At 45.0% G+C, this 12,592-nt stretch overlaps 1 protein-coding gene across 2 annotated transcripts in view; it reads left to right on the plus strand.

The window, feature by feature from the left end:
- Kif5c (kinesin family member 5C) overlaps positions 1 to 12,592 on the plus strand; it is a 168,215-nt gene that overhangs the window by 51,361 nt on the left and 104,262 nt on the right. For both annotated transcript variants that reach the window (XM_059260454.1, XM_059260453.1), the window contains exon 3: positions 8,307 to 8,380. In XM_059260454.1, coding sequence (XP_059116437.1) covers positions 8,307 to 8,380 — 74 coding nt within the window. The remainder of the gene's footprint in view (positions 1 to 8,306; positions 8,381 to 12,592) is intronic.

The raw sequence follows: 12,592 nt of genomic DNA on the forward strand, positions 1-12,592 counted from the left end.
GTGCATAGTTGTTTTTTTTTTTTTATCATAGTAAGATTAATCACACGTGCCAGAATTTCCATCCTTTTCTCCCCCCAATTTCATTACCAGAAGCAAATAGTATTTACCACATGTTGTGCTAAGCATGAAGACCATTTAAATACATCCAGCTACCTTTGTGCCAACGTAATTAGAAATGGATGCACTCCATTAAAAAACAACAACAACAACAACAACAACAACAACACAACCCTGTGATTAACAAATAGTAATCATCTTTGGGTTTTTATTCGATAGTGTGTGTTCTCCTTTCAATGTTTGGATTTTTTCTTAGTATGAGATGTCATAAAGAGACAATCTCATCCCCATTAATGTGTGCACTTTTTGTGTTTTATATGTATCAGCTAAAAGCTAAATGAAAAAGAAACAGTCTCTATGGAGATAGGTCCTAACCTTAGGTAACTTGCCACCCCATACAGATGGTGATCTACAAAGAAAACCATTTAGAAGAACAGGGCTCAGTACATGCTAAACAGGGCACTATGGCTGTAATGGGAATACATTCATTTGGTAGCAATGACAAATACCTTATTCTCCCTTGAAAAGAAATTGTTAGGGTAACAAAGGCCTGATTGGACATTGGTTAAACCTTTAAAAAGTAGACTATCTTTTATTTATTCTTTTCATACATGAACAATGCATCTTGATTATTTGTACCCCTAACTCCTTGCCTCCACTCTCCGGAGGAACCCTCAACTCCTGGCTCCCAGTTTTCCAGACACCCCTAACTCATCCCTTCCTCCCACCCACCCCATGTACCTCCAACATGTCTCCCTCACTACTTTATGTCCCCCCGCCCTTTTTTGGACACTGAGTCCAATTAGTGATGCTTGTTGGAATGTTGACTCATCTCGTAACTGCAGTGACTTTATGGGTACAATGGCCATGTCATGTTCTGAAGACAGCATTACACCCACTCCGCACGCACTCCCCAACTCTCTGTGCCTCTCCATGGTGTTTTCTGAGCCTTGGGGGATGTGGGAGTTAGATATCTGTTGAAGGCTGAGCACTTGCTTGAAGAGACACTTGTTCTCAGTACTTTGATCAGCTACGAGTCTCTCCTTTAGCTATGACTGCTGCAGAGAAAAGCCAAGACTGAGGGCAGCACCATCGGTAGGTAGAGGCATAAATACTTACAAGGCAGTTTGACTGTATGACTATTTAGCAGAACAACAATACTATATTCCTCTAGGGCCTGTGACCTCCTGGGAAAAGCCAGGTTTAAAGTGTCAGGTCTAAATTCCTTCCTGTGAAGCAGGCCTCAAATCCAAGCCAAAACCAGTTGGTTATCCTAACACCTTCCTGTCCCTGCTACACCGAGTCTTGCCTGGCAGGTTGGTATTGTGGCATGGAGGGCTGGCTGCAGGCATACCGCTGACATCTTTTCTCCCTCAGTGGCCTGCATTGCACCTTCTGGTACTGTTAAGCTGGCCAGCAGGGAGGACACTTCCAGGTCAGTTCCAGCTGCTTTCTTGCTGTTGTTCAACCAATGTGCTGACGTTTCAGCACTAAGGTCTTATCACCTAGTTGGGTTGCATAACCAAGAACAATGGCAAAGCTGTATTGTTTGGGGGGAGCCCTCTGGGGCCTCCCTGACCAATACCTTGTAGTGAGATGTCTCATGCTTGGTACTGTGATTTCATTTAATAACTCATGCCCTCTAGAGGGGATCACTGTCCATTCATGCAGGGCATCTGTATTCAAACTCCTTGTGTGCGTGCGTGTGTGCGTGCGTGCGTGCGTGCATGTGTGTGTGTAATTTTGTTTTTTAATGAACTTCCAAAGTAGTGGGTTTCCATAGAGGTTCTTTGCACATCCTTAGTTTTAGTTAGCTCACCCTGCCCAGCTTCTCTCTCTTCATTTTCTATCTCCATACCTATATAAAACCTTAAATTCCTGGATCCTCTCTCCCTCATATTATGTTTTCTGCTCTCTACTTTTCCTCTTAAGACCTCTTCACGTCTCCTGTTCACAGGCCCTTTTCTCTTCCTGGGCTCTACAGATACTGATTGAACTTTTAAAAGTAACCTCCAAGGTTATGGTGAGAGGAAGTGATTTCCTTTCTGCACCATCAAGGTAAAGCATAAATATAATAAGCAAGACCTTCTCGGGGTACATAATGGAGCGGAGCTGGACACTATTGTCATAAGAGCGCTACCTGAGTTAGGGCTGGGATAGGGTACAATGGACATCTTCTCTAGAGACTGAAATGTGAATCAAATGATTCTGAAGATCATCACCATCTCCTGATTCATGATGCTGTCATGGGCTGGTGACCTCTACTTCCTAGTCTATCTAAACCCTTCATGACTCTGAGGATCTATTTGCAATTGCAGAGTCCTGGCATTTCCCACATTCCCATCTTTGGTGGATTTTTCAAAATGTTGGCTGACAGAGCATGTGGATTTCCCTATTTCTGTGGGAAGAAGTTGTAAGGTTTGTGACTATAATCACAGTTGATAAGGCTTCTGTGGGTGTCTAGGCATTAAACACTGTGGTTACTGGATATTATTATTGAGATCCTGGTAACTGTATCCTAGCCAGCAGAAGCTGCTCTGGGCATTTGCCTTCCAAATAAACTAAATATGGACTATCCAAATGCTAGAGAAGGTGGTTTTTGATTTTCCAGTTTTGATTCCTTTAAATTATGTTATTTATTTATATGGTAGTATTAAGTGCTTACTGTGTGATAAGCACTGACAGGGACTGGAGTCACTAAAACAAATAAGACTATCTGTTATAAGCTCTCAATATAGAAGGAGAGGCAAATGCGTATACCATTATCATGCACTTTATACAGGCATTATGTAGGTTAAGATGAGTGTGTGTGCACAATGCTGGGACAACACAGAGGAGTGCCATTTTGTGATGATTTTGGTGAGTGTGGAGAATCAAAGCTTCTTGGAAAGATTTGGCCCTGAGGACTAGAGATTATAGCAGAGCTATAGTAGCAGAGGGAACTGCAAGAGCATAAAGATACAAACAGTGTGGCATGCTCGGGTAGTCCAGAGGGCGTGGTGTAAGGTGATGAGTGCATGATGGGAAAATAGGTTCCAAGAGTCAGTCCGGATCCTCTGGTGGACATGCTGGACTTTTATGCTGTAGGCAGTGTGGACAGACTGGAAAACTTTAAGCATTGGAAGATAGACTCAGATCTATTTCATTATTCTATATGACTCCTAAAGAATTACACTTAGCTCTGTATGGTTTGTTCTTAATTGCCTTACATGTTGCATCTAAAAGCTTCAGTTTATGAAGTGTGAACATTACTATTCTCACCATATTGAAGTGGAATTTGATGCTCAGAGGTGAAAGCACTTTTGGCCAGATCTAGAAGATGTAGTAGGTCTGGGGCTTGGTTTGCAACTGACGGTGCTCTGAATTATCTTGCCTTTCCTTTCTGATGAGTCCACAAAGAGCATTTAAACACATGCAATCACCAAGTAGTTATTTTATGAGTTGTTCTTTTTCAATCAGGCCATATGGACTATTAACCAACAGTCCAAAATGACGGGGATAGGAATGGGGGTGGGAGGACAATAGAGGAGAAATAAATAGCCGTTGTGGTCCCATGGCCTTGTGCTGACCAGTTGGAGGGTGCATTTCCATTCTGGAATGCAGCGTCCTTCACACAGAGCATCACCAGGGTGTGGAAATAGTCATTCTGCTCAACAGAGGCGAAAGCAAATGTTTTTCTCAGGCCCGGGAACTGTCTGCCATTTCCTGAGATGAGAGTTTCTTTTTGTGGCCACTGGTGTATGGAGCTTGGACCGTCACTCTGCAGTCATGGCCAGCTTGAGATGTTTGCTTGGCTGATAAGAATCTTAGGATCCCCAAACCGAGCACCCTGCAGCTGTTGTCCGAAACCTCAGTGTCCCAGAAACGCCACCATTTCACCTGGAGAGGCTCGTAGGCGAGGCAGAGCCTCCTAGGGAACACTGATGTGTAGGTGTGATGAATGGTCCCCAGGTTCTTACTTAACAAAGGACTCACTTCTGCCCCAGCCATACCTGGATTCAGACATGAGCAGAACCTAGGGTGCACGCTTGGTCTTCAAACATCTGGAGCTGCAGCTGGCCAGTGTTTCTGAGGAGCTGTGGTCTCCCCTGCTCTTTGGGAAGTATGATGGCGCTTGTCACCTGCTGTAGAAGCTTCTGGGTTTGCCTGGCTGCTGGATGGGCACACGCTGGTCTGTGTGGTGTGAGGCTCTGTGGTGTGAGTTTCTCAACTCACATCATGCCAGACACCATCACAAAGAAAGGTTCTGTCTGGAAGAGCATCACCAGGGCATGGAAATAGTCATTCTGCTAGGCAGAAACGAAAACAAATGTGTTTCTCAGGACCAGGAACTGTTTGCCATTTACTGCGATGAAAGTGTCTTTTTGTGGGCCTTTGGTTGGGGGTTACAGTGTGGCCCAGGAGGTGGCATGTGGTTCTGCACAGAGCCCAGCACAAGCCAGTGCTCAGATCTTCCCTCAGCAGATTCTGTGCTGGCTCCTCTTCCAGGTCCTGAACTGCATTGTTCACCCATGGCTTTCTCTTGCCAGGACCCTCACTAAACGTAAAACAGAGATTGAATACACAAACACATCCTCTCAAACCTGAGAAAATAGACATCCCTCAGTTAAAAGGACCTTTTTATCTTTTGAAATTATCTTTTAGTTCAGAATTGAGTCGATAGAGGGCAACATCAGCTGCTTTCAATTTTGATCCGGGAGATGATCTCCCAAAAATGTATTAGTTGTGCAATGATTCTTGGTACTTTAAAAGCCAATCAGAGTTTGTTTTAGTGGGCTTATATGTTCGCTATTAAAAAAAAATAAGAAGGAAATTGTGCTCAGTGTTGACATAATAAAGAGAATGGATGTTCTCTGAGTCCAGTCTAACATGCCTCTTAGCAACTCAGCCCCAAGTAAGCCAATGCCACTCAGGCATGTTCTTCCCTTTTTTCCCTCTGCTGCTGTCACTTTTTTATTGAAGGAAGTCATTGGTCTTAATTCAACTCTATTACAATAGGAACTACAAATGAGGATTTTTTTAGTGTATATGTATATATATACATGCATGCATGCATACATACATGCTCGCACACACATATACATAAATACATACGTACGGATATATATCTATATCTATATATAGATATATATATCTGGTCCCAGGTTGTAAGATGCCCCCCTTTTTCCTTTTTTCTTATTATTTATTCTTCTCTCATACAACACATCCAGACTGCAGCTTCCCCTTCCTCCACTCTTCCCAGTCCACCTCCCCCCCACACACACTTCCCCTCTCCCCTAGATCCACTCCTTCTCTGTTTCCCTTCAGAGAAGAGCAGGCCTCCCAAGGATATCAACTGAACATGGCATGAGAAGATATAAGACTAGGCACCTACCCTCATATCAATGCTGGACAAGACAAACCAGTAGGAGGAAAAGGGTCCCAAGAGCAGGGGAAAGAGTCAGAGACACCCCCTACTCCCACTGTTAGGAGTCCCACAAACACCCCAAGCTACACAACCATAGCACGTATGCAGAGGACCTAGCACAGACCCGTGCTGGCCAAGCTCTGTGATTGCCACTTCAGTCTGTGGGACTGAATGGGCTCTCATTTAGCTCAGGCTATCCTTAAGACCTCATGGAGCTAAGGATAACCTTGAAGATCTGATCCTTTTGCTTCCATTTCTTCAGAGCTGGGATCACAGGGATGTGCCATCTCTCCTCGATCGTGGGATGCTGAGGACTGAAGCCAGTGTTTTTGTGTCCACTAGAGAAGAGCTAGCTCAACCAATCCACCCGAGACTTGCTGCTGTCCTTTTCATAGATATGACCCAGTCCGCAACCACAGGAGAACAGGGAAAAGAAGCTAGTTGGTAAAACTGTGCATTATGCTTGGTGAGAGTGGCCTAGAAACCTTGTGGAGATGCCAGCTTCCTTCTGTCCGGCAGAGGAAGAGGTGTGGGCTGGATTTAGGCTCTGAGCCACCCCAGAGCCCCTGCATCCAGTTACTCCAGAGAGCAGGGTACCACACTTGAGAAGGACAGGCGCTAGGTCAGGAGCCGGGTGGATGTTGGCTCCAGACTAGTGAGTGGGAAGCCCTGCATCCACAGGAAGATAAAGTAAGAAAGGCCTTCAGTTTGAGGAGAGATGTTTAATTTCTAATAAAGGAAGGTTTTCTGCTGTGACAGTGACAGCACTTGGCATTCCAATTGCCTGCAGTTGTTTGTGTCATGAGGATTGAATTGTAAAATCACAACTGAAGGATGGAACCTCTTTCTTTGGGTCCCTCAAAGGACACCTTTGTGGTAGTGTGGAGGCACACTGCCCTGGTGCTGTCTCCAGCCCCGAGGAATCTGTTTTCTGAGAGTTGACATTTTCATGGAAACTGAAGCTTAAGCCTCTAACCGGTTCTAACACTGACTTCTTCAGTTTCTTCTTTTTTCCTGCTTCCTGCTGTTACCAGGGAAACCACTCTCAAAAACCGTTTCCCGAAGACTGATATATGTGAGCATTCCCCACCCCCAGCTTTATGCAAACTCCTTTAAAAAAAAAAAAACTTTTATTGATTCTTTATGGATTTCACCTCGTGCATCCCAATCCCACTCATCTCCCCAGACCCTCAATTCCTCCCTCTGCCCTTGCAACCTCCCCCCACAAAACAACAACAAAAACTCAGGAAATAAAAAGAAACAACAAAACCCCCAAACCAAACCAAACCAAACCAAACCAAACCAAACAAACAAACAAGTAAAAGCAAGTCACACAGTACACCCTTTAGTCCATCCATCTTTACCTGTCAGTGTTCATTGCAATGACTCTGGTTCGAGGCCTCTGGCTTCTGCTCCATCCTCGGTACTGGGCTCTCACTGGGACTCCTCTTGGCTACCCTCTTGTTGCCCTGTGCCATGGAGATCCTGTAGCTTTGGATCTGCAGGTCCGGGCCCTTCGCATGCTCCAGCAGTTCATAGACGAGGTGGATGCCTGGGTGGACCAACTTCCAGGCCTGGTTCTGGGCCTGGGTGGTAGCTGGGTTGGTCAGCCCGCCAGCTTTCCTCCTCACCACCCGGGTGAGCTCTCCGGCAATGCCTCGGCTAGTTCACCCAGTGATGCAAACCCTTAAGGGCTGCTAGGATTATTATTTTGTTTTTTAAATCTTACTTATTTTTGTTTCCTGTTTTTAACTCCTTGCAGGAAAATCCTGTCTTCTCTGGTCCTAAGTTATACTCTAACAATCTCAGACTAGTAAAATATGTATGCTTTATATAAAAAAAAACCTAGCAAGCAAAACAAACAAACAAACAAACAAACAAAAAAAGCCAGCATAATAAAATTCAGAGAGGGGACCATCCTAATTTGAAAGAGGTAGAGTTGACTGGCTGGTACACTTTTCTCCATGGCTCCAAGTAGCGTCCTCTATCTAGGGCACCCTTCCTTGCTCTCCCCATCAGCCACATTAAGAATTCCTCTCGGTGCAGAATGGTGGGTCAAGGATATTAATTATGAATTGTTTCCCTTTCTGTGATGGTTGTATGGATGAGGGGAAGGCAGGAGGGAATATGTTTTAATCACCTCTGCTGCTTTGAAAGAATTCCCACCGATGATCTTCAGCTCCACAACATAAAGCAGCCCCCCTGCACACCTCCTCTGGTCCCTGTGTGAAACGGAAGCCAGCCTGCCATGCCTATGGGCTTTCACAGTGTGCTTATTGTGCAATTAAGAGAAATTTCTGATGTTGCGGGGCCCAGGCCGTCTTGGTAGCAAGACAGTGAAAAAACAGGCATTAAGTTTAAGTCAGGCCTGCTGGTTTCCAGGCTGATTGGATTGTCTGTGGGGCTCAGTTTGCAGTGGGGTGCCTTTCCCTCCCCTAGCTCTAGTCTGTTCTAATGGGACTCTGGTGGGACCTTCATGGGAAATGGCCCGAAGGATCCAGATTTAAGCTGACCCAGACCAATGCTTCAGGCAAAGCTTGCTTTTCCTCCTAAATGATCTCAAGAGACCCACATGTAGATGAGAGCTTCAAGTAGCTAAAAATGGCACTACCCCTTCAGTCCTGCAGTCTGTAGAAATGGGAGTCCCTTTCTTTTTATTTGTGGAACAACAGACTCATTTCTGTGCTTATTTCACAATCGCACTTAAAAAGCACAAGCAGTTGGCACATGTCATTTGTGTAAGAATGAGATGGACCATTTAGAAACTAACTTTGATGCATGCAACCAATACCAGTGTAGGATCAAAGTAATGAATTCATTTGAATCTATTTTATGTTTGCAGATGTCCTTGAGGGTTATAATGGGACAATTTTTGCATATGGGCAGACTTCTTCAGGAAAAACCCATACCATGGAGGTAAGTTTGCGATGTCAGTGTCTGAGGTGGCTGGTGCTTTCAGCAAAGCTTGAGATGCATGTGACAGCGGAGATGGTTAGGGTGGGGGGTTTGAGTAGCAGTGAGTAGCCAGGTAGTGGTGGCACACGCCTTTAATCTCAGCACTTGGGAGGCAGAGGCAGGTAGATCTCTGTAAGTTCCAAGACAGCCAGGACTGTTATACAGAGAGACTGTCTCGAAATAAATAAATGAATAAACCAAATTTAGCCTACAGACATGCTTTTATCTGACTTGCATGATGTCCGTCCGTCTGTCTGTCTGTCTGTCTCTCTCTGTGTCTCTGTGTCTCTGTGTCTCTGTCTCTGTCTCTCTCTCTCTCTCTCTCTCTCTCTCTCTCTCTCTCTCTCTCTCTATCTATCTATCTATCTATAATTGCTGGCAGTCTTTAAAATGAGATAAGTACACACAATTCTAATTTTTTCACAGTTCTGGTTTTTCCATTTTCTTAGATTGAACACTGAAGATTTGTAGCACTGGATGGATTTTAGGACAGCAGAAACTGCATTTTCCTAGAGCAGGAATCTCCATTGTCTTGTTCATCTTTGTGGTCTTTTTTCTTTTCTTTATTTTCATTGTTGGGGCTTGAACTTGGGGCCTTATGCATCCTAAGCAAATGCTTTGCGACTGAGCTATGCTCCTAGCTCTTGTCTGTCTTCTTAACATGTATGTGGTTATCACCGAGAAGAGGCCATATACAGTATCTGTTAAAGCAGAACCAGTGGTGGCTCTGTCCACCCCGTGTGTGTGGGGCTGGAGTCTCCAGTAGGCCCACAACCACGCTGAAGGTGGGCTGATGTGCACCTTCTGATGTGAACTGGTGTGTGCCTTCTTCTGAAAGGTGCACACCGGGCCTGTGCAAGCCCTGGAAGGGATGGCCCCCCTGCTTTGACGGCACCTTGGTTCTTCAGGCTGTCTCCCAAACAGGGGCCCTTTATTGCCGGCTTTCCTGGTTTTTACCAGGGACCCCCCGAAGGCCTCTGGTGCTGGATAATTTATCCACAGGCTAGGCCTACCTGGCAGGTGAGGAGAGGCGAGAATGGTTATTCTGTGAAACAGCATTGAATGAATATGGGGAATTCAGCTTACAAGCAGCAGGGTAGGATGAATCCTCAATCCTTCAAGCTGAGTTGGTTTTTTTTTTTTTTTTTTCATTTATGAATCCCTCCTGGGAAGGGCAGTGAGTCGGCTGCTGCAGAATAGGTTTAGCTCATGAATCATTCCTATTGAAGAGGAGATTTCAAAGGCGGGAGGCTAAAATCTTCAGAGCTCTGATGTTCTGTGCACTGATTTGAATTTGGGGTGGCGTGCTGGGGGGATCTCATTTCTGTGGTGTTGACTTTCTTTCGCCCATTTTGCAGAAGACAAAGTGGTTTGGAGACCGTGCAGATTAAAGCGGCTCTTCTCTGTCAGGACTGTTGCCCGAAGCATGGGCTGTGTTAGCCAGTTCTCTCCACGCCTCACCCGCCCCAGCAGTACATTCCAGGAGGCCTGGGCTTAGTGTCTGCACTCTCCACTTGGCCCCTCATCTGTCTCGATCTTAAGGGCCTCTAGGTCCTTGATCTTGAAGGCACTAGCAAATTTTAGTTGCATACTTTCCCAGCCCCACTTTTTCTGAAGATGGAGGATGGGGTGGGGGAGAAACTGATGGAGAGGAAGAAGGAGAGAACATGTTCTCAAGAGGTAGTCCATCGATTTTTAGGTTTTTGGAAAATTAGTAAGGTGTGTGTAACATGAGAGAAAAACCCTTTACTGTTTTGAATCCCCAGACTACTAGGGAATGCTTACAAGAGAGAATTCTAAGCTTTGGAATTAATTTATCATTGAGAAATGTCAAATGTTTGCTAAATGTCAGAAACTTAAAAATTATAGACATTAAGAGAGAGTGCCCCGCAAAGGAAGACTCTAGAGGAAAGTGGCTAGGTGTCGGTGATGGGGAAGAGGTGTGCCAGGCCTTCAGTGCTGGTTAAGTGGGGACACTTTGTAAAATGAGATTCCCTGGAGCCTTTGGTCCTTTGCAGTGTGACTTCAGCTCATCTGCCTTGAGCACACTTGTAGGGGACCCGAGAGGACCTGGATTCCACACTGATCTCATTCAAGTCCCCCAGATTCTGTCACCTATGCATTTTTGTCAGTTGTCATGAGTTACTTCTTCGTTGTGACTTTTGCCTGCAGCTGGAAGGAGCTGGCTGAATCTTTTCCCTGTCACCCAGCCCCCAGGCTGGATCCTGTTCGTCTGTGGATGCTGGTAGACTAGAGGAAGGTAGGGGGTCTGCTGAGTGGAAAGCAGAGGGAAGGGGTTGCTGCAAGCCGAACTCACAGACTGTAGGAAACAGAAATTCAGGAGCCTGGAATGCAATTAAATAAGAACTGCTCTGCAGGGTCTGTGTCTCCTAAAAGGAGGATTTTATATATTCAGAATTACACACAATGATCTTTCAAAGGCATTCAGAAGGGATGTTAGTTCCCTGAGTGAACAGCCTGCCATATTTTAAAGCAGTTTTTTTTTTTAATTTTAATCCCCCTATTTTTGGTCCAGCATCCAGTGGTGTTACCTTTATCTTCTGTTATAGAGAACAACACATAATCCTCTATAAAATTGGAAAGATTAGCTTCTCATGATGCTGCATTTAAGGAGGATTTTCAGGTGAAATAGGACCCACTGGATAATACTGGTCCCAAGGATGGTAGGCACGGTTCACACAAGGGCCATGGACTTGTTAGGAGGATGCAGGTTCCTAGACAGGAGGCTGGGCATGGCTGTGAACAAGCCGAGGGTGGAAGCTCTCTCGTTGCTTGAACTCGGCCTGATGCTTGGAAGGGCTGTTGCTGGGTTCCTGCACTCAGTGGCCCTCGTCAGCATGCGTGGGAGATGTCTGAGGGCACCGTGTGGTTTTCCTTCTATTCAGAGGGACATCTGGAGGCCATAGGAATCATGTAGTCTTTGTGGCCACCTTGTAAACCAGCCTAATGATTCCTAACCAAATCAAGAGTGTGTGGTGTTCACACACCGCAGGCCTCTTGCCTTCCCGTCTACAGTGTTTGAGGAAATTGGAAGTCAACAAGGCCACTGGCAGAGAACAAAGAGAGTCTTGTTGAGTGGCCAGTGGGCTATGTCTTGTTTCTCCTCCGTACCTGCTCCTGGAAGCCTCTGTTCAGCTGGGAAAGTTTCTGAAGAGTCCTACAGAACACAGCTAGAAAGTGTTGGTTCTATTTGCTCCCTTGGAGGAGCAACAGATAGCAGCTCACTTCTTTGTCCCGTGCCTCTCTTATCCCTGAGCCAGACTGTGCTTTGACTGTCTCTGATAGGGCATGCTTGGCCAGCCCAGCCCTGCCGTCCACAGCCTCTGTTCAGCCTAACTCTCAATCATCCCATACAATCTGGGGGCTCCCCAGAAAGCCCTCTCTACTATCTCAGCCGTAAAGGCTTTCCTGTTGACTGAATTTACCTCTCTTCATACATAGCCTGGTGATCACGTTGTTTCAGGCATGTATGTTTCATCTGGAAGCAGTTAGCTTGGAAACAGTAAGATCGTTATATACACGTAGACACAGACACACATACATATATACACTCACGTGCACACAGGCATTCCATATATATATTATACATACACTTTCCATATATGTCGCACACAGGCATTCTACATGTATCACACACATCTTCTACACACATAGCGTATAGACACAGACACAACACACTTATATGGGAGCACTCCACATATCCATATATATGCCACACACACATTCCATATCCACCACATAGACAGAAGATATATCATACAGATATCCTTCACATATATGCATCACAAACATATACATTTATACTCCCATATATATGTACACATACATATATGTACGCACATTATAAATCTCTCTTCACACTGCCCCATAACAAATAGACACATATCTCACATACATTATACCTTTCTATATATCACATATATATTCCATATTTATATACACACTCACCATATACTATTTAATATCACACGCACACACACACACACACACACACTCCCTGCCCTGGGTTATTTTGGCAGGCTGATTTTAAGTCAGGAATCAATAAAAGGTGATCTGTTGGGAGAAAACCATCTAGGAAAACACATTTGAGTCAATTATAAATGACTTTTAGATTACCAATTATTCTTCTCTGGTAGAGGACCACTGAGAAGA

The sequence above is a fragment of the Peromyscus eremicus genome, chromosome 4 (genome assembly GCF_949786415.1).
Source record: "Peromyscus eremicus chromosome 4, PerEre_H2_v1, whole genome shotgun sequence".
Taxonomy (NCBI): domain Eukaryota; kingdom Metazoa; phylum Chordata; class Mammalia; order Rodentia; family Cricetidae; genus Peromyscus; species Peromyscus eremicus.